Source organism: Cucurbita maxima, unplaced genomic scaffold, assembly GCF_002738345.1.
Source record: "Cucurbita maxima cultivar Rimu unplaced genomic scaffold, Cmax_1.0 Cma_Scf00005, whole genome shotgun sequence".
Lineage (NCBI taxonomy): Eukaryota > Viridiplantae > Streptophyta > Magnoliopsida > Cucurbitales > Cucurbitaceae > Cucurbita > Cucurbita maxima.
In genome coordinates this window covers 5230687-5258532 of record NW_019272021.1, presented here as the reverse complement: position 1 = coordinate 5258532, position 27846 = coordinate 5230687, and the positions used below count along the sequence as shown (strand labels likewise).

At 35.3% G+C, this 27846-nt stretch overlaps 3 protein-coding genes and 3 long non-coding RNA genes across 7 annotated transcripts; 4 read left to right on the top strand and 2 right to left on the bottom strand.

Moving 5' to 3' along the window:
- Positions 1 to 2089: 2089 nt before the first annotated feature.
- LOC111479839 lies at positions 2090 to 3127 on the top strand. The gene is made up of 3 exons (XR_002717709.1): positions 2090 to 2191; positions 2469 to 2715; positions 3065 to 3127. It is a non-coding gene; the product is annotated as an uncharacterized LOC111479839 (long non-coding RNA).
- Positions 3128 to 6408: 3281 nt separating this feature from the next.
- LOC111479835 lies at positions 6409 to 9202 on the top strand. 2 transcript variants are annotated; one of them, XR_002717704.1, is made up of 5 exons: positions 6409 to 6552; positions 6732 to 6859; positions 7409 to 7489; positions 8089 to 8177; positions 8579 to 9202. It is a non-coding gene; the product is annotated as an uncharacterized LOC111479835 (long non-coding RNA). The 2 variants fall into 2 exon arrangements; XR_002717703.1 differs by lacking the exon at positions 8089 to 8177.
- A 4527-nt stretch (positions 9203 to 13729) lies between these two features.
- LOC111479654 (probable leucine-rich repeat receptor-like protein kinase At2g33170) lies at positions 13730 to 18416 on the bottom strand. The gene is made up of 3 exons (XM_023124434.1): positions 17688 to 18416; positions 14572 to 17530; positions 13730 to 14429 (listed from the first exon to the last, which is right to left on the bottom strand). The coding sequence occupies exons 2-3, from the start codon at positions 17510 to 17512 to the stop codon at positions 14050 to 14052; spliced, it is 3321 nt and encodes a 1106-aa protein (XP_022980202.1). The 5' UTR covers positions 17513 to 17530; positions 17688 to 18416; the 3' UTR covers positions 13730 to 14049.
- Positions 18417 to 24980: 6564 nt separating this feature from the next.
- LOC111479828 lies at positions 24981 to 26226 on the top strand. Its single transcript, XR_002717695.1, has 3 exons — positions 24981 to 25231; positions 25479 to 25628; positions 26056 to 26226. It is a non-coding gene; the product is annotated as an uncharacterized LOC111479828 (long non-coding RNA).
- A 15-nt stretch (positions 26227 to 26241) lies between these two features.
- LOC111479764 (dirigent protein 18-like) lies at positions 26242 to 27185 on the bottom strand. The gene has a single exon (XM_023124610.1). The coding sequence runs from the start codon at positions 27012 to 27014 to the stop codon at positions 26274 to 26276; it is 741 nt and encodes a 246-aa protein (XP_022980378.1). The 5' UTR covers positions 27015 to 27185; the 3' UTR covers positions 26242 to 26273.
- Positions 27186 to 27274: 89 nt separating this feature from the next.
- LOC111479812 lies at positions 27275 to 27838 on the top strand. Its single transcript, XM_023124677.1, has 2 exons — positions 27275 to 27370; positions 27538 to 27838. Exons 1-2 carry the CDS (start codon positions 27294 to 27296, stop codon positions 27818 to 27820), a joined length of 360 nt encoding a protein of 119 aa, XP_022980445.1. The 5' UTR covers positions 27275 to 27293; the 3' UTR covers positions 27821 to 27838.
- The last annotated feature ends 8 nt before the right edge of the window (positions 27839 to 27846 follow it).

Genomic DNA, 27846 nt, shown 5'->3' with positions numbered 1-27846 from the left:
TAAATTAATGGTGGATAAATGTAATCTTTATTCACGGTTTACACAGGTACGCAGGGATGGAGGCGATGCCGACGCTGAGGGGGTGCCGCCGGAATCGAATAACTTGGGTGGCGTTGGAGGTCTAGCTGGGAATGGACTTGGTGGAGCTGGTGGCATTGGGGGCGGCGGCAGCGTTGGTGTCGGTGGAGACGTCGGTCCGGTCAGTGGCGCTGTTCGCCCATAAGCTGTCACGAAAAAAACAAGTGTTGTCGTGTAGTGGTCGTGTTGGAGGTGTAGGAATTCGGTCACTGTTTTGATTTTTGCACATAAAAAGAAATATTTATTTATTTGTTATTTAGTAAGTAAATAAATAAATAAATATATAATAAATTAATTTTGTGTTAATATACATGCATAAAGAGGCGAAACGAGTAATATTATATATATATATATATATATATATATATTTGCTGTGTTGTCAAATCGGATGGCCAAAAGGCCGCCACATGGGTAGCCAGATCAACGGTCCAGAGCCTCCTTGTCGAGCCAAGACTTCAACAACTGCCATACTCCCAAATCTCATCTCCCAAATGCTCACTATAAATAACGATAAAACCGAACATATGCTGTCTATCCCTATCCATATCCACACATGGTTCGACCAGGAGTTTTCCTCTGTTTTTTGGTTTTGATCGTAAGCAATAGCTTCGCTCAGCAGCAGCCCAGCGCCGACGCCGGCGGCGGCATGGAAACTATTAACAGAAGAGGCGGCGGAGGTGGAGGTGGTGGTGGCGGAGGCGGAGGCGGCGGAGGTGGATCGAGTAGTGGTCCGGGTACGGGATCCGGGTCTGGGTCTGGATCGGGGAGAGGTGGTGGGTCAGGTCGCTAGGCGCAGATGAACCCTTTGGTCCGTTGCTAGACGACTTGTCGTCTCGCTAACTTGGTGTCGTTTTGTGTATATCAGGTGTATCTCGACAGTAAAGAGCGTTGCAGTATTAGCTCTGTAATGTAATCTACATATTAATAAATAAGCTGCTTCATGTACCAATGCTTTCCACTACTCAGGCCTTCTCCATCCTCGTCCTCACCTTTATTTCATTTCTTATCTTTGCGAAATTCTGGAATTGGTTGTTATTTTTTCTCGAATATTTTTATCAATTTTTTAATTTTATAGGTAAAATAGTGGAAGCGAGACGGGATGAGAAATAGGGTCGGGACGGTGTATTTTCGTCCTGGCTTCATTTATCTAATAAGAAAAAATCTCTACAGAAAATTTTATCAATTTTTTTATTTTATAGGTAAAATAGTGAAAGCGAGACGGGATGAGAAATAGGGCCGGGACGGTGTATTTCCGTCCCGACTTCATTTATCTAATAAGAAAAAATCTCATTCTATTCCCAATTTTTTTTATATGTGAAATATTATGACCAAAAAATTTAAAATAAATATATCATAATAATATATTAAATTTATATTTTACTATATTTTACTTGCATGTTACAGGAGTAAAAAGGGAAAAAGTCATGGCTAAAAGTGGAAAAAATCGTCTGGGCTGTTGGGGCGGCCCACATAAAAAAATATAATTTTGGGGTAAAAATGAAAATAATGAAAAGTTGAAGGGTCATACCAAATCAACTTCCTGGACCGGGCTTTACTTTTCGCGCATCCCATACGGCGGGAAAGCTTCGAATACGCAAACGGATGGATTACGCGCGCGAGGAAGAGCAAGTGGAGCGATGGACGGAAGAGGGTCAAGCGGCGATTTGCTGAGCATTCTCGATGCCATTTCGTCTTCAGGTGTAATTTCTGTTTAATACACTGCATCTCACTTTGAAGTTTCATTCTTCTGGTTTTCGGAAAATGATTTTGAGTCGAATTCTATTTTGTTAGCAATGTTTCGGTTGTGATCATGCTTCAATTGTTTGTTACTACTTGCAATCTGTGGTTGAATTCGCAAGGATTTATCGGTATCCATTTTTGTTCTATAATTTTTTCTTCATTTTCTGGACTAAGTCCTTCAGCATTTGCTCTCGAATGTTGTTGAATTTCTGCTATTAGATTTCGTGAACGGCAGATACTTCCTTCCAGTGACTGATTGATGTACAATTATATTTTACACGCCGTCGAGAATCGTGTTCAGCTGCTCAATAAACTGGAGGATTTGAATTTATCAAGTAAATCAGGCTTGATTTCATTGGTCGAAAGCCTCACCGTATCCGCTCTGCGATTTCTTTTAATCTTTAATGTTTTTTTTTTCTTTGGCGATTCTCATTGTCGCGTGTTTTTACGGTATGTGAAGACGAGGCATTGCCATGGCATTTACCTTTCAGATTTGCACGTAATTAGCAGCTAATTAAATTTTGACGCAGTTTTTTAATCTGTTTATTCTTAATTTATTACTACTGAGTTCTGAAAAGTCGTTATATATTACTCTTATGAGTAAATGCTTGTATATCTTGACGGATAGCTTGATATTTTGGGAATGTAAGAGCATGGAGATCGTTTAAGGACTATCTAGCAGGAAAAGAAAGCTTCCTGAAGGAATCGGTAAGGGAATGGAATTGCTAACTAATCGATTAAATGTTATGCACCAGTGTCTCTCACTGTTGGAAGAAAGCCATGTCGATTCCTGAGAACTTCATAAAGAACTTTTGAATCACCTTTCTGGCCTTGAAGATGAAATATATCGGTTAAGCAGCCTGGGTGAGATTGACTAAGCCAGTCTCAATTCCAAAGGTACACTATTCTTATGGTATGGCTTACATGCGAATGAATGGAACTGTTCATAGGTTTTAGCATACTTGTGAATAAATATATTCTTGTACTGCTAGGTCGCTTTTATCTTTGTGAAATAATAACCTCATTTTTCTTTCCTTTTAGTTCAAACATTGTCTTGGCTAAAGTATATGCCTTAGTTGGTTTAGCTATGCTTTGTTTGACACTCCTGCGCTTACTACAGATGGTTATTTTTATCTTTTTCAATGCGATGGGGGACATTCATAAGCATGGTCTTGTAATCGTGGCTTCAAATTAATGGAATATGCTCTTTTCAAATTGTTATGCCTTTTTCTTCTTTCCGTTCCAGTCGGGAAAACCGAGTACTCTGCCCATGGGTCGGTGATTTATGGTTCAGTCCCTGCCATCCTTCCGATAGAAGTGTCAGAATTTAGTGTAACTTATTTCGAGTTTGAATTAATTATAGAATATATGATATTCGTAATCATTTAATATCTTGAAGAATATATTAGTTAGAAAATATATTTTAAATATTCGTAATCAGTTAAATTTGAATAGTATTATATTTTATTTTATTATCAAGATTTATTTAGTTTATATTTTTTTTTGTAGATATTATTTAGTATCTTGTATCCTATTTAAAGGTTATGAAAGGTTGTGAATATCAATGAAGATTAAGAACATTTGATCCCAATTTTATTTCTCATTCTTAGATCTGTATTAATATTTTCATATCTATTCACACTCTTGAGTGCTAGATATTGCGTCAGTTGGTATCAGAGCCAAGTTGGTACGGTTTGATATTATTACTCAACGAGATGAATAGTGGGAGTGCTTCTATGAGTATAGCTATGGAAAAGTTGGTTGGCAATAACTATAGTTATTTGAAGTTATGCATGGAAGCTTATCTACCAGGGCAAGATTTGTGGGATTTAATTGAAGGTGATGACATAGAAATTCCAGCCGATACTCCACAGAATGCAGAATTACGCCGACAATGGAAGATCAAATGTGGAAAAGCCTTATTTACCTTGCGAACTTTGATTAGCAAGGAGTATATTGATCATGTTCGTGATTTAAAGTCACCAAAGCAAGTATGGGATACACTTCAAAAGTTGTTCATTAAGAAAAATACCGCTCGACTGCAATTTCTAGAGAATGAACTAGCTATGATAACTCAAGGCAATTTTTCTGTTGAAGAATATTTTTTGAAAGTGAAGAATTTGTGTTCTCAAATTTCAGAATTAGATGCTGAGGAGCCAGTGAGTGATGCTCGATTACGGCGTTATCTTATTCGTGGATTACGGAAAGAGTTTATGCCATTTGTTTCCTCAATACAAGGGTGGACAAATCAACCTACAGTAATTGAACTGGAGAATCTTCTTTCCAATCAGGAAGCCTTGATTAACCAAATGACTAGCAGCAACGAGTTTTCCCGAAAGTCAAAAGATGTGTTGTACGTCAAAGATCAAAGGAGACAAAATTTTCATTCAAAGCCTTCATCTAGCAATGGGAATCAATTCAGAAGTGAGGAGTCGTCAAATAAGTCATTTAAAGCTTGTTACAGGTGTGGAAAACCAGGCCATTTTAAACGAGATTGTCAGGTGAAAGTGGTGTGTGATCGTTGTGGAAAGCCAGACCATATTAAGCCAAATTGCCGAGTCAAAATCGAGGAATTAGAAGCAAATGCGGTACATGAAAGTAAAAATTCTTCAGATCCAATTTGGGAATACTGCTTAATCACTGAGGTTCTTGATCAGCCAACAAACGTGACTTCAGCCGTATATCAAGATGATGTCTCTACAGGTGATCAAAATTCTAATTCCACTACTTACACTTCTGAATTTGATTCTCTCCAAATTTCGCCTCTGGACTCTCTTTTTTTCCAATGCCAATTTTGTTGCTCCTGATGACCCTTCTATTTATTTCACGGCTTTGGATTTGGGATTCGACGAAAATGAAGTACTAACCTTTGACGATCTTGACAGTCTTTACCTCCCCTCTGAGGATAATAATTTCCTCATCAGGGAGAATTTGGATCAAACTACCAATTTGCAGAATTCGGCTACTGATGCTCAGCCCCAGCCTAACCCAGAAATAGCGGCACGGCTTGATGATGATGATTTACCACAATTTGTTTTGATGTTGAGGACTTGAAGGAAGATTTTGTAGTTCAGACAAATTTATGTGAAGAAGGGGAGGATGGTTCAATGGATAATAAGTTTAGTGTGACTAAGAATTCTGAGAAGGCGACAGGAAGCTAGAATATTGTTAATAACAAATCTTTTGGCGACGACATTTTTGAGGATGCAGACGTTGACCATGTGGAAGATGATGTTGATAAGCCACGAACTCGGCGGCTTTTGGATGATCTATTTGACACCCTCTTAAGTCAGGACTATGCATCTAGTGACAATGGTGACAGTGCTTGTGATGAGCATGATGGTTGGGTAGCTGAAGAAGATGAGTACCTTCCTCAGAAGCTCAAGCACCCTTGGTGATCATAGTAAGGATGACTTGGACCTTGACCAAGGATATAAAGCTCCTGCGTAGATATTGAGTGGTAAAAAAGATCAGAAGATCAAGACCTTTTGCAGTCTGCCAGAGATGTAATTCACCAGTGTATGGAGTATGCTGAGTCTGCCCAAGTTGAGATGAATTATTACACTTTGTCATTAGAATTGGAGCAATCAAAAGCTCAGATTCAATCATTGGAGGGTCATATCAGTAATTTGGATCCTGCCGTTAAAGCCTTGGAAGAAACCATATTCATGAAATCAGATTATGCTGATGCTCACTGTGATTTGGCCTCCGCTTTGCATGCAATGGGGGAAGATGAGCAAGCAATTGAGGTGTTTCAGAAGGCAATCAACTTGAAGCTTGGCCAATGTAGATGCTTTGTATATTTTGGGTGGACTTTACGTGGACTCAAATGGTGAAAGGGCTTTTATAGCTGTGGAAGCCTCAAAGTTTAAGACCATTGGAGGGAAGATTGTTTTAAGATCGGAAGTGTCAAATACTCTCAAAATTAGATATTTTCAGAAGATTACCGGATTGAATCCTGTGATGTAGAATTTATTAAGAAGGAAATCAATGAACATGATGTGTCAGTGTCTTATTCAGGTGGTGGCGTGCCTAAGAAGTCCATATGCAAGCCTAGCTGGAAGAAATTCTTCGTAGATTATTTTGTTCGAGAGAACGTGTTAACGCAGGATGTTGAATTGCAGGAAATACATACTAATGAGCAAGTTGCAGACATATTTACTAAGGCACTTGCCAAAGTAAAGTTTGAAGTTTTTCGTAAAAGCTCTCGGAGTTATTAAGAAATAAGCTTGCACTAAGGGAGGCGGTCAGAATTTAGTGCAATTTATTTCGAGTTTGAATTAGTTATGGAATATATGATATTCGTAATCTTGAAGAATATATTAATTAGGAAATATATTTTAAATATTAGAAACCACTTAAATTTGAATAAATTTGAATAGTAGTATATTTTATTTTATTATCAAGATTTAGATTTAGTTAGTTTATATTTATCCTATAAGGTTGTGAATATCAACTAAGATTAAGTACCTTTGATCCCAATTTTATTTCTCATTCTTGAATCTGTATTTTTTCGTTGAGTAATAATATTTTCATATCTATTCACACTTTTAAATAGTAGATATTGCGTCAGAAGGAACCGAATGCCAGTCATTCTTTTGTAGAAGGAACCGAATGCCAGTTTGCATAGTGGAACACACTTGTCATCGGTCGTTACCTAATGAACCATATTGGTTCGTGCTCGGTGGTGAGGCCGAGAAGTAGTCTTCCTCACAGCCTTTCTTTAGTGCCAAGGTTAGAAAGGTTTTTTTTTACTTCTCATCTCAGTAATTTTCTCTCCAAAAACTGTTAGGTTTGTTTACCATTGATGTTGGTTACAAATCATCTCTCTTTTAAGATAACTCAAACTTCCAATGAGATCATTATTTATGTATTGAAACCATTGATGCATTTGGCTTTATGGTCCATTTCAGGTACTAAAGTTAATTAAAGACGAGTTGACTGTAGCGAAGTCTTAGAGAAAGTAGAAACAAATAATCTGATTTGTCGAACGTGATGCATTGCTAGTGAACAGAAATTGAGGCGTCAATATAGTATAATGGTAAGGCGACTGATATTGTTTCAATATGGGAGAATTAGAACCGTCATTTTATACCCAAGTATAATTAGAACCTGAAACCGTCATTTTATAACAAGGACTGTTAGACACGATAGGACTGTGACAGACACCATTTTGTTCGTAGAGTGGATAAGGCACCATATCTTTTTTCTTTTCTTTTCTTTTCTTTTCCATTTTTTGTTCTGTAGGTGAAGATTTGAGTTTATCTAGGAGTGTGCCACAAGTGGATTGATATAAATTATATCGTAATAGTTGATATTAATACATAGGATAGCGATTGGATGGGGGGAGTGAATTTGAGAGATCTAAACCTTGTTTGGGTAAGGGTATAAAGGTCAGTTTTATATATTGCCGAACTCTGAAAATGGTAAACGTAGCGTTCTATAAAAAATGATCAGTAACTGTTTACTTAAGCACCACTGAACAGTCGGTATTCTTTTTTTTTTTGAAAAAAAAAGTCTGGAGTAAAGTAGACTGTGTAGTATGTATGATGAACAATGATCTAGACTTTGACATACACTTTGACCGCAGCTTTCCAACCTGAAAATGTCCGCGGAGCTCACGAAGATTATTTTTTGAAGGAGGTACTTTCAGTGGACCCTATAAGTACAGGTACTCTGAATTTGTTGGGTCATTATTTTCGAAGCAAGAGTATAGTTAATCGATAATCGTCTCGAGTATCTTGTAGTCCTTGGATCCAAGGGTAGCATTTGAGTAATATTCTTTCTCAGGGACCTTAGATAAAAGGAATAGTTGAAACTAGAATTTGGTAGATAATTAAGCTAATTTCTTTTTAGTTTTCTATTTTTAAAACTAAACTTGTTAACGAACATAACAAGTTTGTCTAGAATTTTCACTTTTGAAACACTTTGGAAAGAAAAACATGTTTTTTTGGAACGAGTATTAGTTTATTATTATTTTATATCTATGAATGTATGATTTATTGATCGATTAGATTTTTAAACCCCATTTCAATAAAAGATTATAGAAGAGCTTCTAAACTATTATATTCAATTTTGTGAATTCGAAGTGTTTACATGAGCACTGAGATTTTCGGATGATTATAGTATAGTATTTTTTTTTTTTATTGAAGTTTATAGTAATCGGAAAGTACTTTCTGAACTATTGGCGTTGGTGTTGCATAAAGCTCATTCACATCGCATATTTTGGTCCACGGTGTGATTATTATAGTACACTGCCATTTTCTTCAGGGGGTCTAGCTTGAAAACACTGTCATTTAAGATTTTCATCATTTTCCTAAAGAAAGTTCTGAACAAAATCACGCGCCGCGTCGCTGCTAGTAGGTTTGCGTCTATATGTCTTTTCCAAATGTTCGATATATAGAAAACGTGTCAAATTAATGGAGGAGCATATAATCCTCTCTTGATTTGTTTACAAGAATATCTAGAAAAGATAAAATACGGTTCTGATATCTTAGTTTTCACAACCATTTCATTTCATATTTAACACAGAATATGAATAGTGGAAGTGCATTTCACCGAACTAGTACATTCTCATCATAGAGAACGTAAATAGCCTAGAATTACCATTTTGGGAGCATATAAAGCTTGAACAAGACTGCCATCGTTTACACCAGAAATTTCCAATTTCCATTCTTCATGATCATGAAGATTCTCATTAGCATTCTGATGCTCATTTTATTTCCATTCTTCACTGTTTTCATGTCATTGTTACCTCCAGAGCAACTGTATGGCATAGAATACGAAGTCCGTGTGATCAATGGCTTCACAAACAACTCCTCACTACCTCTGGTGATATGGTGCGCCTCTAAAGACAGTGATATTGGCGGGCGTGCGCTCCAGGAGCACGATGATTTCGTTTGGCCCGTCAGGACCAACTTCTGGATTACTACAACCTCTCAATTCTCATGCACTGTCAAGCTTGACCGTACGAGGAAGAGTTTTGACGCATTCAAGGTACCAAGAGATATATATCGCTGTAGTGCCCTCAGGAAATGCTCTTGGTTGGTTTTGGAAGATGGGTTTTATTTCAGTGACGACGAAGTAAACTGGAAGAAGGATTTCTCGTGGTGAAGCACCAGACCAGCTAAGTTCACTCTACTCTGTTCTTCTTCTTTACTAGTTTTACTTTTACTGTCATAATCTTGGCCTTTCCAAAGCTAGATTCTATAATGTAGTTCAGGAAAGGAAGGCTATTTTGAATCATGAATATGAGTGTAGCGAAGGAATTTGAATTCCCCGGTTATCTTAGGGCAGTATTTCCTAGTAAAGGTCACCTTTTTTTTTTTTTTTTTTTTTGTACCGTGTACCTTTTGAGTTTATTAATAATAAATCAATGTTTGTTCAGCAATCTTGTGGCATATAATGGTCGATAATAATTGCATTTCATGTTATTCCGTACGTGAAATCAGGCGTTCACTACTGAAGAGTTCTCTGCTCTTTGGATGCTCTTGATCTTACTGTCTCCATTTTCCTTTTTATTTCTGTAACTTTTAGCCTATTTTTCTCTGTAGACTTGACGGAGGTCTTGGGCTGTGTTTTGGCAGTTTATTAGGGATTGATTTCTTCTGTCAAATCGCCTTTCCANTTTTTTTTTTTTTTTTTTTTTTTTTTTTTTTTTTTTTTTTTTTTTTTTTTTTTTTTTTTTTTTTTTTTTTTTTTTTTACTGATAAATCATAAAAATGAAGGCTGTAGAGGCCTCGAGGGTGTTGCTATTTAACTCAAAACCATTGTTTCCCTCTGTCAATGGTAAAAGTTCGGGCCTATTTTATTTACATATTTATTTTTACTCGTTTTTTTAATCAAGATTTTAAGAAACCAGTTAGAAACCAATTAGTGAGAGCCAAACACATGCTGAAATAGAGGAAACAGAGGGAGATTGTATAGTATGAAAAAACTAATCAAGTATCAGAATCAGCAAGTTCTTTGATTGGTCAACGATCAATCAAGCTACTTATTTCAATTCACTCTGAAATCCAATAGCATTAGCCTTTCCAGTTCTCAAAATTTTTGGAATATTGTAGTATTTATTAGGCAAGCCTCATAGTTTTGATAGGCTCAATGATCTTAGACCCAGCTAAACTTTTAGAGCAATGTTTGAGGACAAAAGAGTTGCCAGGGTGGAGGAGGTGGGTTTAAAAGGAGGTTTGATGAGAACAAAACTACCAAAGTTAGATGCAAAGAGAAGAGATAGCCATTGGTTACTAAGGTAAAGACTTGCGAGAGTCATGAAGAGGAAGGATAGTTAGAGAGAAATAACAAATAGAAATGTTTCTTAATATTTGTTCACAAAGGACAAATGGGAGGCAGAAGTAACAATAACAAATTTAGGAGTGGTAATTCCATCACATTACTAAGTTTATGGTGCAATCAATCTGTTGGAAAATGCTAATTATTAAGATCGTGACTAAATTTTTTGGTTCAAAGTAGATAATAATGTTGTTTGGTAATGTGGTCTATTTTTTAGTGCCTATGTAATCAAAAGTCTGTAGGCTAAATTGAAACATCCACAATAGTGAACTGTTTGAGGATTAAATTTCCACCAAGGTGGTTAGACATTTCCTCTGGTGGAGGATTAAGTTTCTGTTGGCTTGGTGGCGCCAACCTCCTATGCCCTGCACAGCCCAAGATGGTTGGGTAAGCCAAAATTCCAATCCCTCAGCGAATAGATATGGTTCGCTTTGGTTTATTATGTATCGTCGTCATCTTTAAAGTTTTAAAACACATCTATTAGAAATAGGTTTCCACATCTTTATAAAGAATATTTTGTTCCCTCTCGAGTCAATATGAGATCTCACAATCTATCTCCCTTGGAGGTCCTATATCCTTGTTGGCACACCGGTCAGTGTCTAACTTTAGTACCATTTATAATGTGCTAAAACGGACAATATATATTAGCGGTAGAGTTAAACTATTACACCTCACAACTCCATATTTGTTTATGTGAAATCTTTGTTATCATGGTTAACTTTCTAAATTTCTTTCTTAGATGCAATAACTAGCTTGATTTGAAATTGGAGCATCATATCATGCAATCAACTTTTATTATATATTATCTACCAAGATTAGATTTCTTCCTTTTTTTTTTATTATTTATTATAATGTTTGATGATAGATGTTTTTGTTTGAGCTGGAGGCTTAAAAATATGCCATGGTAGCAATTTTTGTAGCAATTTTTGTTGTATCTAAAGAGAGCCAAATTGATATATAGATGAACTGCGCTAAAGAAAATCCTCATCATGCTTTCTTATGTGGGGGGCAATTTCTATTTGAGTGCCATTTATCCAATTATGAGCCATTCTTTCACATCAGGACTGAAGCCTTCAAGCAATATATCTTACACATCACATGCCTTCATTCCCATTGGGCTTAGATCCCAAAATGCACCATCATATTCGGATTACGTTTGAGTGGGAACGATATTAGTAAAAAGAAAGCTGGTTTAGCTGGTTTTTTTAACCATACAAATGTAAATGTGATATGAATCTTGTCGTACTTACCCCACGCCTCTAGTCTGTCAAAGTTACAAGATTCTCCTACCCAACTACTAGAACAATTCAAAGAACAAAGAGATTTGGTAAGTAAACGGCTCTCTCAATTACTCAATTCTATCTTTCTAGAAAGTTAGTCTAAAGTTGGAGTAATTTCTACAACAAATTTCAACTTACTCGATCCCTGAGAGAGATATGCATAAAAAAAATCTCTTTAAAAGTTGGATTGAGTTTGAGTTTGAGTAGTTTCCATATTAGCAAAAATGACATTTTGCTTCATAATAGGATACTTGAATTATTGTTATCAACATAATGGTTGTATAATAAAAAAGATGATACAAATCCGGTCTTGCCAACCACACAACTCAAATTAGTAAAAACTAAAAAATCTCATTGTCTCAACTATTAAACCAGTTCAAGTCATGCAAAAACTAATGAAATTGTCTAGTTCTATATTTCCAAGAAGTTACTCCAAAGTCGGAGCAACTTCTATAACAAATTTTGATCAAACCTGATCATTTGATAAGGGGTGTGTAGAAGGTCTTTTTAAGTAGCAGTATAAGTGTCGATCACGCTTCTACCTTTTTATTATGTTTGAAGAAGTAACCTATTAAAATAAACTTAATTTAGTAACCATTTACATGAAAGAAATAGTTTTTTTTCTTTTTTTGGAAGAATAAACTTATTTAATATGAATATCGATTATTCAATATCAAAATTAAAAAAATAATAATACTAATAAATTGCAATAATATGGGAAATTCCAAATTTGGTCAAAATTTTATTGAAATCAAATCTAGGTATAATAATTGATTTTTTTTAGCTTCCTACAGCCCTATAGTTGAGAAAACAAATATTTATCGGTCAACTTTTAAAATTAGAAATAAATAAATATATTTTATATATATGAACAGTGAAGTGTTCTGAGAGATGGCGACAGACGAAAATGTAGAACAAGAAGATGAACAAGTCTCTTTCTGCCGACGGGCGGCCCAATAACACATTACGGGCAGAGGATCCATTTAGGTAAGTAGATTGTGATATTGCTTAAAACATTAACATTTTTTTTTTCATTTTGTATTTCTATATTATTCGATATCATGGAGAGATGTCTATATAACTTGCAAGATTAGACTTTGTGGGGACTTTTCCGGTATATAGTGGAGAATCCCGTTTAAACGAAAATGAGAGAGGAAGTATAGAGATTTTTTTTTTTCGTTTACGAAATGGGGGTGAGAGCAGCGATTACATTCCTCATTCTCGTCTCCAACCCTGCTCCAATCTCCATCCTATTTCGGTGTCGAGATGGAGACAAAGAAGCCGACCCCATTCCTAGACATCTCTAACGACATGTCTTAATCAAATGAAAGAATGTTGAATTAAAAATTCTATTTTTTGAGTGAAGAATAGAAGATTTCGTTGTCAGCTCTCAACTTGGGCAAAGAATTGGAGTGAATAGTTTTATAAAAGTCAAGAGATTATTCTGTTCACTAATGGCTCTTTCCAAGGCCATTCTTCCACCAAATCTTGCATATCAAAATCCAATTTGACTTATAAACAGAGTCCTATGCATCGACGTAGTGACATCTATCGTATCTCAATTGCTTAAACTTTTAAGATTATTCACGACTTTACACTGTATTAGAGTAGGAGATTTTGTGTTCGAACTACTATAACATTCTTTCATCCTTCATTAACAATCATGACGCTCTACAAATTTTCAAGTTGACAAGTGCAGGAGAGTGATGAAGTATCGATCAAATTAACTTTACTGCAACCCGACATCAACTTAAGGTTTTAGATTGATTGGAGCTGTCATATCTAGAAACCTCTCCGTAGGAAATATTGTCTTATTTGAGATTTCCATTTCGTGCTTCCCCTCAAAGTTTTAAAACTTGTCGAGTGAAGTTTCCACACCCTTATAAGGGTTTTCTCTTTCGGGCTTCCCCTCAAGGTTTTACGTTTTAAAACCTTTTCTACACCCTTACAAGGGTTTTCCCTTTCAAGCTTTCTCTCAAGGTTTTAAAACGCGTTTACCAAGGAGAGATTTCCACGCCTTATAAGGAATGTTTTGTTTTACTCTCCAACTGATATGAGATCTCACAATCCACTCCCCTTAGAGGTCTAACGTTCAGTTCAAGCACACCCCTAGCAGATATTGTCCTCTTTGGAGCTTTCCCTTTCGAGCTTCCTCTCAAAATTATAAAACTCGTCTACTAGAGAAAGGTTTCCACATCCATATAAGGAATGTTTTGTTCCCCTCTCCAACTGACGTGAGATCTCAGTAAAATCAAATATAAATGCAAATCGTACGATCACCCATTTAAGATATTAAACGTTCTAACAGTAGTTTTGAGCCAAATTTAAGAACATTAGAATACGAACTGAAAGGAAGAAGTTCTAAGAGTTTTATTGATAAGACTGATAGTTTTACATACAGAAAGATGGTATTACCACCTGTACATGAAAACTGTATTAGTTTCTTTAACAAAAAATACAGAATTGGAGAATACCTATCTTCAACCAATTACCCCCAAATACTCAAAACTCAATGCACATATTTTCAACAAAAAAAAGAAAAAGAAAAAAAAAAAGGCTATGAAACCAATCAATTTCCTGTTAGAAAAAATATCAGGAGGACCAATCAGCAATTATAGCAATCTTCAGCCATATTATGGAACTTCCAAGAATGGAGAAACAGTCATACAGTGTTATCTTTGAGGGGAAGATCCGAATCCGGAGATGGAATGAAGTTCACTTCTTGCTCGTTAGACTCTATAAGCATTGATACAACGTCTCGCATCGATGGACGATCGAAAGGTGACATACTCGTGCACATTAGAGCGATTTTAAGTACACTCATCATGTGCTCGACGATACTTCGGTCTTGAAGATTCAACCGAGAATCAAATATTCTCGACATGTATGAATGGTCACGGATAAAATTTTTCACCCACGTTACAAGATCACCTCCCTGATCTATTGGCTGAACGGGAGTTTTTCCCGTTAACAACTCTAGAAGAACGACTCCAAAACTATAAATATCGCATTTTTCTGTAACCTTCATTGAGTAAGCATATTCTGCACCCAGAAAAGAGAATAGAATAGGTACACTACTTCAGGATTTCTTCTAGTTTGCATGATGAAAATGTCAATGATATGCTCGTAACTACAAAAAAAACTTGTGAAAATTTTGATATTCGAGTTAGAACAAAGAACTTACCAGGAGCAATGTATCCATAAGATCCTGCAACGGCTGACATCGACTTAGAATGAGGCATGTCAATCACCTTCGCCAAACCGAAATCACCGACGTGAGCTTCGAAGTGATCGTCGAGGAGAATGTTATTTGATTTGATATCACGGTGAACTATCTTCGGTTTGCAGTCATGATGCAAATATGCTAGTCCTTCGGCAGCTCCCACCGCGATCGTGAACCGAGTTGGCCAATCCAAGCAGTAAGAGGACCCATGGATTAGCTCACCTAAACTACCCTTTGCCATGTATTCATAAAGAAGCAGATTGGAGCCTTGGTGGTAGCTGTATCCATAAAGCTTAACGATATTTCGATGCCTTATCTGTCCAAGAGTCAAAATTTCAGCCTGAAAACTGTTCTCAATGCTGTTCCCTTCCCTGTTGGATGCCAGCTTCTTAACAGCGATGATCTGCCCGGTCGGTACCACGGCCTTATAAACCGTCCCACAAGCCCCCTTTCCAATGATATAGCTATCATGAAAGTTATTTGTGACTTCAACCAGATCATGGAAGGTAAATCCCTCCTTGGGAGGTAAGTAAAAATCTGAGTCAGAGGACGGAATCTCCTTATTCGGCGTCGAAGATTCGTGTGGACGTCTCATGTGATGCAAAATAATCACAATCAAAATGAGAGAAATCCCACCTACAGCACAAGCAATGCCTGTGATGAGTTTACCCCGTGATGTATTTGCACTCTCTAATGGCGTTGAACGAGAATAAGGATCCCCGCTGCAATCGCCAAGAGGGCCGCCGCAAAGTCCGCTGTTGCCTTCGAAGCTATCGATGCCCATGTTCTGAAACAAAGGAATTGAAGGTATAGGTCCACTAAGATCATTGTAGGAGAAGTTGCAGACTGATAAACTAGATAGGTTGTCAAACTCTGTAGGAATTTGTCCTGTCAAATGATTGTTATTGAGCAGAAGAATCTCCAAAAGAGAGAGTCTTCCAAGCTCTGGCGGTATTCTCCCAGTTAGATTGTTATAACTAAGATCCATTGCAATCTGCAAGCTTAAAAGGGATCCCAACTCCTTCGGAATTTCACCAGAAAACAAATTACCGCGGAGCTGCAACTCGGTCATACGAGACATGTTTCCTAGTCCTGCAGGTATGTTTCCTGAGAACTTATTTCCTGAGAGGATGAGAAGCTCGAGTTGCGAAAGTGATCCGATCTCATTCGGTAAAGAACCTATAAAGACGTTGTAGCTGAGATCGAGTCGTTGAAGCATCTTGCAGTTGAAAAATTCAAGTGGCAACTGACCAGTGAGCTGATTTGATGAAACATTCAAAGTGACCAACTGAGTTAAACTTCCAATCTCTTTTGGCAAGCTAGATGTGAAGAAGTTGTTTGCAATATGAAGCCTTTGCAACTTTTGACATCTTCCAATATCCTTAGGAATTGGACCACTGAAATTATTTTGGCCAAGTTCAATAGCAGAAAGGTTCTTCAAGCTGCAAAGTTCCGAGGGAAACGCCCCGGTAAGCATGTTCCCACCGAGACGAAGCTGCACCAGTGATCTACAGTTTAGGATTCCAGAAGGGATGTTGCTATAAAGCTTGTTAGACTCCAAGTTCAAAATACTCAGGTTAGAATGATGACAAAGGTGAGACGGTATCGTCCCGGTTAAGTTGTTGACCGAAAAATCGACCACCCAAAGCCAGCTGAAAAGACCGAGCCCTGACGGAATGCTACCAGTTAGAGAGTTATCAAAGAGCTGCAGCTGTAACATCTTGGTCAAATATTGAAAACCAAATGGTATGGGACCTCTAAGATCATTAATTGATAGGTCTAGCCATGTCAAGTTACTCAAGGTGCTAAGTTCATCAGGGATTACACCAGTGAGCAGGTTTTTGAAGAGGAAAAGCAAGCGCAGGCCCTTTATCTTACTTAACTCAGAGGGGATGTCCCCTGTTAAAGAGTTCTCTGAGAAATCAATCTCTTCAACCAGAGAAAGATTACTAATTTCCTTTGGAATAGTCCCATTAAGCCCATTTCTGTAAAGATACAACTTCTTCAAAGAACTGAGATTCCCCAATGCCTTTGGTATGGGGCCAACGAGATGATTTGCATACAGGGCGAGCACCTCGAGGCTTGAACAGTTCCCAAGCTCCTCAGGAATAGTCCCAGAAAACTGGTTACTCCAAAGAATCATATCAGTCAAGTTATGAAGCATCCCAAGCTCCTTTGGTAGCTCTCCTCCTATCTCATTTTGAGCTAGGCCAAGCATGTTAAGACTCTGGCACCCTTTTATTTCAGAAGGTATGCTTCCAGATATAGCATTCTGTCCAGCTCTTAATCTCTTAAGATTCTTGAGATTCCCAATAGAACGAGGCAACGGTCCGGTGAGCTGGTTAGTGTACGCCATAAGGTCGACAAGTGACGATAAGTTCCCGAGCTCTTCCGGGATTGAACCACTTATTCGATTGTTAAAAATATTTAAGCTTCTCAAGGAAGAAAGCTTCCCCAATTCAGGTGGGATTTCCCCCTCAAACATGTTGTTATTCAGAGAAAGAGACTCAAGACCTGAACAATTACCAATTTCTTTGGGAATGTTTCCAGTGAACTCATTGTCAGAGAGATCAAGATAAGTTAGGTGAATCAAGTTACCAATTACACGGTTCACAGATCCAGAGAGGTTTTTCGACTTCAAGTCGAGTGACCACACAACCGGAGCTTCACCAGACGTGCATTTCACACCGATCCAACCACACGGTGTCTGGTCCGAAGGATTCCAGTTCTTCAACCTATCAAACTCATCCTTGAAAGCCTTTTTCAGCTCCAAAAGAGACAGTCCTTCTAAGTTCAAGCCTTGTGAACTACAAGAAAGAAGAATGATTGCAAACCAAAATCCAACAATCCTGACCAAGAATCCTCCCCTTGACATAGTAACTACCAGATAATCCAGCAACATAGCAGCTGTAGAAACCCCCTAGTATTTCAAACAAACAGCATTGCCTAATAAGAACAGATCTCACAAAGAAAATAGATATCTCTTTTGCTTAAAGTTCCTAACAAGTTCATATCAGATTCAAAGCTCCACAGTATTCATTTCAAAACATCACAAAAACTCTTAACAAGCTACGTACCTCATAGCATAGCCATCACTCGTCGAAGAAAGGATAATAAACACAGCAATTCGGCCACGTCTTCTTCCACTTCACATCTTCTAACGACGACCTTAAAACCATGGAGCTCATAAATCAAAGACGACGAAAAGGAACAAGAAAAAAGTAGCAGATCGAGATTGAATTTCAAGGCCTTCGCAATAATGGATGTCGCCGAATTTCAATCAATAATTCGGCAGAAAGAAGAAGAAGAAAAACAAAAATGAACACGAACTCTAGTACTTTGCGGCTGTAATCAAACACTTGGCACTCTAAAAACAACGAAGAATCAGAGAGAAATGATTCCGCACTTTTACCAAATTATATTGAACCAGCGGAAACCCCCAAATTAGTCGAACCAAAAACAAAAAGAAGAAAGAAGAGAGTTGAGAGATGTTCGAATGGATTATTAAAATGAAGAACAGAAATCAGAGATGAAATTGTGAAGCTAAAATGGCCGACAAAGAAGACGATCAATTCCCATCTGTGTAGGAAAGAGTGGGGGCTGATTTTAGTGGTTGCAAAGACGAGAGAACTGTGAGTTCCATACCCAACTTGGAACAGAAACTTCCAAACTTCTCTTTCCTCCCATTTTCTTTCATTTCTTTTTCCTTTTTATAAAACAATTTTTTCTTCTTCTTCTTCTTTTTTATTTTATTTTATTTATTTATTTATATGAACAAACCGATCCTTAGCGCTTGGTCGTTAATGGAGTCGCGATTCCAGACTCCGTTAAATAATCAACCCATTGAAGAAGATGATGAACAAGAAAGCTTCGTCTTTGTTTTTTTCTGGGTTTTGTCTTTTCTATTTTTTTTTTTTAAATTAAATCATTGAAATATATGTTTTATTGCTATTTTAAGGAAATTATTAACGAGAAAAGAAAATCAAAATTCAGGACAATAATGCATTAATGGTAAAAATTAACGAATTAGAACAGTTTATTTAAATTTTGAATTATTAAAATGTTAATTTCAAACCTATTAAATATTAAAATTTTATAATCAAAATAAGGATTATATTTATATTTATTTATTTACTTAACACTGGCTTGGTGTGGTCCGGATCGGTGACTCTCTTAATTGAGAATCAACCCTCCCCGCTCACAATGACTACTCTTTTGTCTAAGAATGTTTAACCGTCGCACTGAGTTTTCGAGGGGACTAACAAGTCGAAAAGTCAAAATATCAAGTCGTGTGTCATATTGTTTTTCAGGTAAAGGTAAGGCGCTCATGTACGGTTGACGACGACATGGTGATCAGAGATTGTGGAGCGTGCATAGGATAGTTGCATATTTAAAATTCCGAGTCTTGGTTAGGATAGGGTGTTTGCATTTTATTTATTTAAATTATTTAATTTGTAATTGTCTTATCTTAGATATATGGAAATTTAGGGTAGTTACCGTTGGTCTCGAGGAGCTAACGAGTTAAATGAATTTAATATATTTTATATTTTATTTGTTTATTGTTATATTAAGAGTCAAAATATCCTGATTTAGATGGCATAATCATCCACTTCACTGAAAATTAGGTTGATTATCTTTGCTTAATTATTTGACGTCATGCCTCAACACTCACCATGCATACAATTTATTTATATATTTATTTATTCGTGCCAATGGCTTTTACAAACGTCGTCGTTTCGTGTATCCAAGTCGTCACTCCCACGTGTAGCATAGCGTGTTTTATTTTATTTTTGATATCTCCCACTAATTTATTCACACGTGCAAAAACCTTCCAGTAACATTACTAAATAAATTCATGGGGGGAAAATCTCAACCGTTCATCTTAAAAATAGACGACTCTCCGTCACTTTCTGGATAAAGATATACAGTAATTAATTGGGTGATTTAATAGTGACATAAAGCAATATGTCACGAAGAGTAATGGGCCTGAAGAGTGGGCCCTAAAAGCCCATGGGCCCATTACGCTCACGGGATGAGAGAGTCGAGGGGCCCAATAAAAGTGGCCGACTCTTTAAGCATTACATCAAGATCGCCACTAGGCCTTTGTGATGTCGAAATCAGACGGTCCACATTGGCGGATTTTGGAGTCTGGCTGCCTAATCATCAGATCTTTAAAGCCAGATCTGTGGGGTCCACTTTAAATTATTGATTTAATTAAAAAAAACAAAAAAGGAAAAAGGTATGTGGATGCTTTTTTATTTCTAATTTTTCATTTTTTCATTATTTTAATTTTTTAATGGCACATGTGTTTGGCCTGCAGTGAAATCTGACCTCTATTTTCATTGAGGATTTCTTCTTGGGTTTGGCTTTTCTCCTCTTAATGAAATATATATATATATATATACTTTTTATTTATTTATTTATTTTTATTTTTAACGAATTTATTATGCAATCAATCTCACAGTTTTAAAACACCTCTGATATAATGCTCACAATGTTTAACTATAGTCGATTTTCAAGACAGTATTTAGTTAATCTTCACATCCAATCATCATCTAAACCTTCTACGTTCACTTCCAAAAATTTAAACACGAAAATCGAAATTATAACCTCTCGACCTATTGTAATTAGTCTTACAGTGTGTCTGGCTGGTAAATCTACTGTATGACTGGTAACCTCTCAATCTTGGAGTGTCGATTTTCACTTAAGTCGACTCTTAAACTCTACCTGAACTCTTCGTTAAGGTGATTATTTTATTTTTAAACTGTTAAACGCATCTTGTAAAATAAATAAATAAATATTTTACTCCATCAAAGTTAATATAATATAATTTTTTAACAATACCTTATCCATTCCACAGTTGTAATTGAATTAATATATAGTATTATTTTTATTAGAAAAATCCACTTTTAGGGTACAGCAAAAAATATTTAATATACAAATTGCTTATAGATAATTTAAAAATCTTTAGATCATATTTATTAATAAATGAAATAGTTTTGCTATAAATAATTAAGTTTTTTTAATTAAAAAAAGCGAAGAAAAATATAAAATAAATAAATCCATAATAACTCTTGCCAAAAAAATTTAAAGTGGGCCCCACATAATGGGATTCTTGTCACACTTGCATTTTCTATAATGTATAAATCAAGAAATTTAAAAATAAATAAATAAATAAATTATGTGAGGAGTGAGTGAGTTTTACTGTATGTTCACATGAAAATTGTTCGCCAATAATTGCCCATTGATTATTCAAATTTATTAAAATTATTTTTCTAAAAATAAATTATTAAAGTCTAGCCCTACATTGGTCCAAATCTGCCTTAAATTTGAATTTAAGGGTATTATTTTAATTAAACCAATCTGATCCATAGTTTACTCGAGATTTGACCGATTTTTCAATTAATTAATATATCGTTAACGAATCCTAAACTTATTGTCGGGAACATGTATTTTTACTCATTGTATCTATGTACTAAACACAATGCTAGAGGTTTAGAGGTACGATAGTCATAAAATTCAAATTTATATCGATAATATATCGACTAATTTTGAAAAATAATACCAACTCTCACAATTGCACTCTGTTAAGACTTGCAACGTGATCGTGGGGTATTTACTCTCACCTTAAAGTAAGTCAATCAACTAGAATTTGGGTTGTCGTTGGCACAGACAACGTATGTTCAAGTCTTCGACCCTATTCATGAAAATAAAAATTTTAAAATAATGATAAAAAAAAGTTTTAGAAAACGTTCCGAAATAGGTTTTAGGAAATGGATGTTATTGGTTACTAAGCAAATAAGCAACGAACTCCGAATTTGATAGTGTATGATTGGTCCATGATGTCAATTTTACCGCCACATCATCACATCAGGTATCTTATTTCGACTGAAACTTCTCTGTTTTAACTCTGATTTGAGTGATTAAAAAATACATTTCATTCCCAAACTTATATATACCGTGGACAATTCAATATACTGATAATTAAGTAAGTGTAGGTTTGTTATCATCAAAATATCAATTAATTAATTAAATTTTAAATTTTAAATTATATAATTAGTAGATATATAAAATTAAAAATATAAGTTAAAATGAAATAATATAATTTCTATTTTTGAGAAATTGACATTTTAAAAGAAATAAAGTCAAAGAAAATGTAATTGTCGTATATCTTTCAAGTGCCAAAATTGAAAAAAAAAATAACGAGTCTACGAATCAACTTATATATAGCTTTGTTTTTATGACCATAGTTTTGTAGCTTTCTTTAGATAAGAACGAGTTTATCTTGTTATGAACTTTCAAAAAATAATAAAATAAATATTTTTGGATGATCGAGTAATATTTATATTTATACTATAAATATATTATTTTAAAAAAAATTAAATTTTATTAGCAACCAATAAAAATTTTCAAAGAAAACTAACCCAATAATTTTAACCATGTGAAATAATCAATGCAAGTTGATGTAATTTTTTAATTTTATTTTTTTTAAATGGTAATTATTGTTAAGCATATTTTATTTACTGAAGTAAAAAACAAAGGGCAAAAATGTCTTTGAAACTATATACTAATATTTACCATGTCACGTTTTATAATCTCAAGCTTAGAAATTTAAATTTATCAAATTCATTGATTTTTTTAAATATTCAATATAAAATAAAATTAGAAACGTTAACTTTTTGCGAGGAGGGGCTTGTGGGGTCATTCTCTTATTTCAACTAAGTTTTGGACTTTTTTGTTAACAAAGAGAATAAGTGATTGGTTGAACTTGGCCGACATCCACTGCCATTTACTTCCAAAGTCAAAGTCTTGTGAGCCTCTTTGTTCATCCACGTGTCTAGCCTTTAGAGAGAATTTGATGTGACCCATGTTCGAGAGCCTCACATTTCTTTAGACTAACCCAATTGTGTGGTTGCACCGAACCCGAATGAATTGGTTCGAGTTATTTAAGTCTATTTGTCAGTAATAAAAGATAAATACCCGAAATAAAAATTTATAAATTTGGGTTGGTTTGGTTCAACCATATCTAGTTTTAGGAGAACTCATGAACCAACTAATGCATTAAATTTTCATTTATCGGGACTCGACCCAACTCAAATAAGTTCATAATCTAACTCAAACCCGAGTTAATAATGTATTTATTTTATTTTGTTAATAGATATGCATTAAAAGACTATATATCTATTGGGAATGATTTGGATCCCATTGTGATGATAAGTAAGTCAATATTTTAAGGTTTATAGCTGAATTTTATATAAAGATTTTGACTAAGTTTGGTTTAATATATATTTTTGTTGGATTACAACTTTTGCTCTATAAAGTGGAAGTCTTAATCCAATTTTGCAACCTTTCTTCTGAATAAATCCCAAATCATTCTTAACTTTTGTAAAGTGTTCGTTTCACAATCTTGTTCCTGCCCTTTAAAATTATCGTGCTCGTGAAATTAATTACTGTGGACAAACTCATAGTTTTTTACAGAAAAAAAATCACTTGGTAACAATTTGAGCCGAACTTAGTTAATAAGACACTAATTATCATTTCAAAAGTCGAAGATTGATTCATTTCATGCAATTTTTAAGTTGAATAAATAAAAAAAAAATTAAAAGAGAATATTTAAAAGAAAATAGTTATTTAAATATTGTTTTATTTTATAGAATAATTTTTCAAAAATATTTGTGCTAATCGGTTATTATTGAGAACGTTTTTTTTTTTTTTTTTAAGAAATTGGGATTTGTTTAGGATTTTTTTTTAATACATTTAGAAATAATTAAAAAATTATTTATTGGAACAACAATAAAATTATTAATTTTTTGCTTTAATATTATTATTTTATTTTCAAAATTCTAATGACATTTTTTTTAAAGAAATTATTTTATAATTTAATTGGTACCATTGACTTTTGTTATTTGTGTAAATTATATTAAATAATAAATAAAAAAGTAATTTAACGTTATAGATTAACGAGTCTAAATAGTTTAAATTACGAAAAAGAAAATGACAACAATTTTCACTTGATTTAAAAAAAAAAGTAGAGGTCGAGCATTTGTAAAACATAATAATGATGTTTCACGGACTATACTACTCATCTTAAATTGACCTTCAATTATGTGACGAGGTGTCGATCTAGTATGATTCAAGTTGTCGTACATTAATGTTATTATTATTTTTTATTCGAAGGAAAATAAATAAAATATTTATTTATTATATATTGTTTTATTTATAAGATGTGCAATTTATTCTAATAAAATTTTAATTTACTTTATTTAAAAAAAAACCCATAAATATTGATAAAAGCTAATAAATTTACTATCAAACTTTTTAAAATTTCAATAACTAACAAAATATCTCAAAAATAGCTTTAAGTTAAAAAAAAAAAAAAAAAAAATTAATCATTGTTTTTTAAATATCCTTAATAAATACCTTTTAATATTAAAAAGTGTTGGTTAATAATTTAAATTTTTAAAATTAAAAGAAAAACTTAAAAAAATATATTAATGGGTACCACGTTTTTTAAAAATAACATTAAAACGTTTGTAGGAGAGGTTAATAGACAGTATTCGTCGATATATTAACGGTAACAATTTGATTATATATATATATATATATATATATCATATAATTTTTTTTCTTCAATAAACATTTTACTCGTCGTTTGTAGATTTTTTTGGTTTTGTTAACTAAATGTCAAATGGCTCACCAACCCATTTTATAATGTCATGATTTCTTATCTAGAAAAAAAATTCCACAATCATGCTTTTACCCTATGACTCACAAAATGATAGCAAATCACATTTTATTTTAATTCTTAAATAATTATTTTATTTTATTTTATCATCTAGATCGTTCTTTAAAAAATCAAGGTGATTTTCTTTACGTATCAACTCATTTAACTTAAGGTCTAAAATTGATCGACACGAATTTTTTTTTAAATTAACTAATAAGTTGAGGAACAAATTTTGTTATATTGATCGATGATATATGTTTTAACCCATTGGATTATGTTCACGTTCACATTAATATATAGTTATTTATTTATTATGAAGCAAACTTATTAGATTTTCATATTTAAAAATATTTCTAATAATTACTATTTCATATTTATTGATTTGGTATTTGTTCGTTTTAATTACATAAAATGAAATGTTATATTAAAAAAAATTATGGAAAATTGGAAGTTAAATAGCCCAAATTTCAAGCCCAAAAGAGTGTCATTGGGTTGTATCTAAAGCCCAGGCCCAATAATCACTTAATGGTCTCATATATTTGATACCACTATGGGCCGGGTTTTGTCTAAAACGACGTCGTAGGATTGAGCGCAGCAATTCGTTTTACAAATTCGAGGATCGTCTCATTTTATCTCTGCAACTGATTTTTGGCGGGGATTCAACTTCAATTAGGAGCTGTTCTCCGGTTCAACCGCTGCCGGCCGGCGAGAATTATGGTTTTGCTGTAGGTGGATATGAAGTTTTAGGAAGGAAAAGAGAACGAGAAATGGAAGGATTGGTGGTTCGCTCGCCGTTCGTTTCAACAGGGAAGAAGCTTCCCTTCTCGCCTTTGCTCGATTCTTTGCCGAGTTGTTCTGCTTCTGGCAGTGTAATTGCTAAGACCGTACTGAAATCGCGTAATTTTCTCTTGCATTTCCTCTGTTTCTCTCTAATTATCTGGTTTTGATTTTGATTTTGCGATTTCCAAATGCTGAGTGTTCGCATCATCGGTAGATCAGTTCCTCATTGTTAAGTGAAACTGATTGTTTGCGAGTCTCTTCGAGTAATTTACGGATGATTATATTTCCGAATAACTTAATCTTTTCGAATGCGCATTCTTTGCATTCTGTGAGCATATTGAGCGAGTAATGAGTACGTTTACAGTGAAATGTAGAAGAGTTACGAGATTGAACGGGACGCATGGATAAATCAGAGCACATTCGTCGAATGTAAGTATTGGATCCAATGGATACAGGCACGGGGACACCATGTTATTTCCAGTAGTGCACCTGTTGATACCAGTTCATCTAAAACGTGAGTTAAATTCATTTTTGTTTCTAATTTTTCTGATTTGAGTTAATACCAGTTCATCTAACCATGTTATCTTCCATGAGACATTTTTTCTATAATTCCAATTGATTCCGGTTGAGAAATTTTTAAAATATCCAACGTCTCGCCTAATGATTTATTTATTATCATTTAAAATCAAAACTCTACTAATCTGGTCTTTGGGATTTCTCTTCCATTAGATTATTTAACATAAACAGTGAATTTGACCTGTAACCATGCTAACTGCTTCAGTAGTTGCTGTAATCAACGCCATCCTTAAGAATTTGTTGTGTAGAACTGATTTTCTTGCCTTGCTTTGTAGTTTAGTGAATCCGAGATGCATTTGACTCTCAAAGGAACCGATAGCTCTTCTTCTTCCTCACTCATTTCTAGATCTTTTATGTTTTGGCAGTGAGAAGTCTCCAAATGGATTGCCTTATCCTCTTTCTATTGCGCTAGTAATAATTGGGTGCAGTTTAGTATTCCCTTTTAAATTTTATCATCAAATCCAACTAAGTTCATTCATTGTATGATTACAAAAGAATTACAACTGAGAAATATATAAATTTCATAAAACTAGATTACTTTTGACTTGCAGATGCATTTGATAGGAACTATAGACCACGGTTTTCAGTAGCTTAGATGCACAATGAACCTCAGCAATGTTTCTGCTCCATCTGTGACGTGCTGGCCAGGAGGAATGAGCGACCGCACCTCTGCAATCCCACGTGCGTTCTTGAACTTGCCTGTTCCTCCGGTCACTGACAAATGCGACGAGGGGCTACCAATCCTGTATACTCCATAGAAGTTGAGACTGTCACCATATTCTCCTCCTTCAACCATGGCTGTAAATACCATCATCTGCGTAGTTCCATCAGCTGAACTAGCCACATACACCCCTTGTGCCTTGCCAATTGACTGCGAGCCCAACTCTGGTGCGATGGTTAAGATGTCGTCGATGACGGTAATCGTTCCAAAGCCTAGTCCCAACCCATCAGGTCCCAATTGGGTGTGGGGTATATTTTGTGGGTTGGGATTTCCAGCAAAAGTAGTGCCAGACAAGCCAGTCCCTAGAGGGATCCCATTGATGCCATTAACAGTAGGGAGAGCACCATTGGCATTTGGGATTGCAATACCATCATCTGGGGGAAGGAAGTCTATAGGTGTTGCAAAGGGTACTTGACCAGTGTATATGTTCCCCAGCAGGCCAGTAATCGGTCTCGCCGTTGGGCTGCCACCACCGAAAATGTCATGCATATAAAATTCAAGGACCGGTTCGTGTCCCCCGGCATCGGCAGATTCACATGCCACAAAATGCACCACGATGATTGCCATTGCAAGGAAGGCTGAGAAAGATGACTGCCTGAACATGTTGCAGAGTCCGTATGAACTCTTAGATCACAATTCTTGTGGTGATATGCAAATAGGTACGAACTCTACTCTTTATGTAGTGCTGAAAATATTAGTCAATCTTGGATTTTGGAGTTGGTCTGACCCTCCAAAAATGGTGAAGTTGTTGGATTCTATTCTTCAGTTCTTCGAATTAGCTTTAGCTCTGGCCATTATTTTCAGAATTTCCATTGTTGAGTAGGTAAGCTGCAGGGCTTTGAATTATTCAGTGTGGAGGGTTTAACCAACCCAAATACATCAATGTCAGGGTCTTGCTTCTTCTTTATGATCCCCGACCTCTGCCCGTCCACGCTGCACAGCCACACGGCCCAATTGAGGTAAGGTTACACTGTTGTCTCGCGAGATTAGTTGAGTTTTGACATATTTTTTTTAAGATGATAACAAATGATTATCCTAATCCATACTCAAATCGGCTTAATTAGAACATCTTAAGTTTGTGTCAATGTGAGTATCTAACTAAACATTGATTAATCGGTTCCCGCAGCAGTGAAGAAAGGGAGAAAGCTAGGGCAGAGACGATCGAATTACTAAGAACAATGCCTTGGCGACAAGAAATTCTTCGCCGGAGAGGAGATCTGCGCGGATTTGGAGTTCGGAGGAATTGTGCAAGCGATGAATTCCCTCGCTTGTACGTTTGGACCCATAACTTAAAGAAAGCTGCTCTGATCAGAGATAACCTGCCGGACGCCGACAAGTTGGCCGGGATATACAAGCGCCTGTACGAGCAGCGGCAGTGGAGAATTCTAACTTTTGACTACTCGTGTTAATAATGGCTTGAATATTGTATCTAACA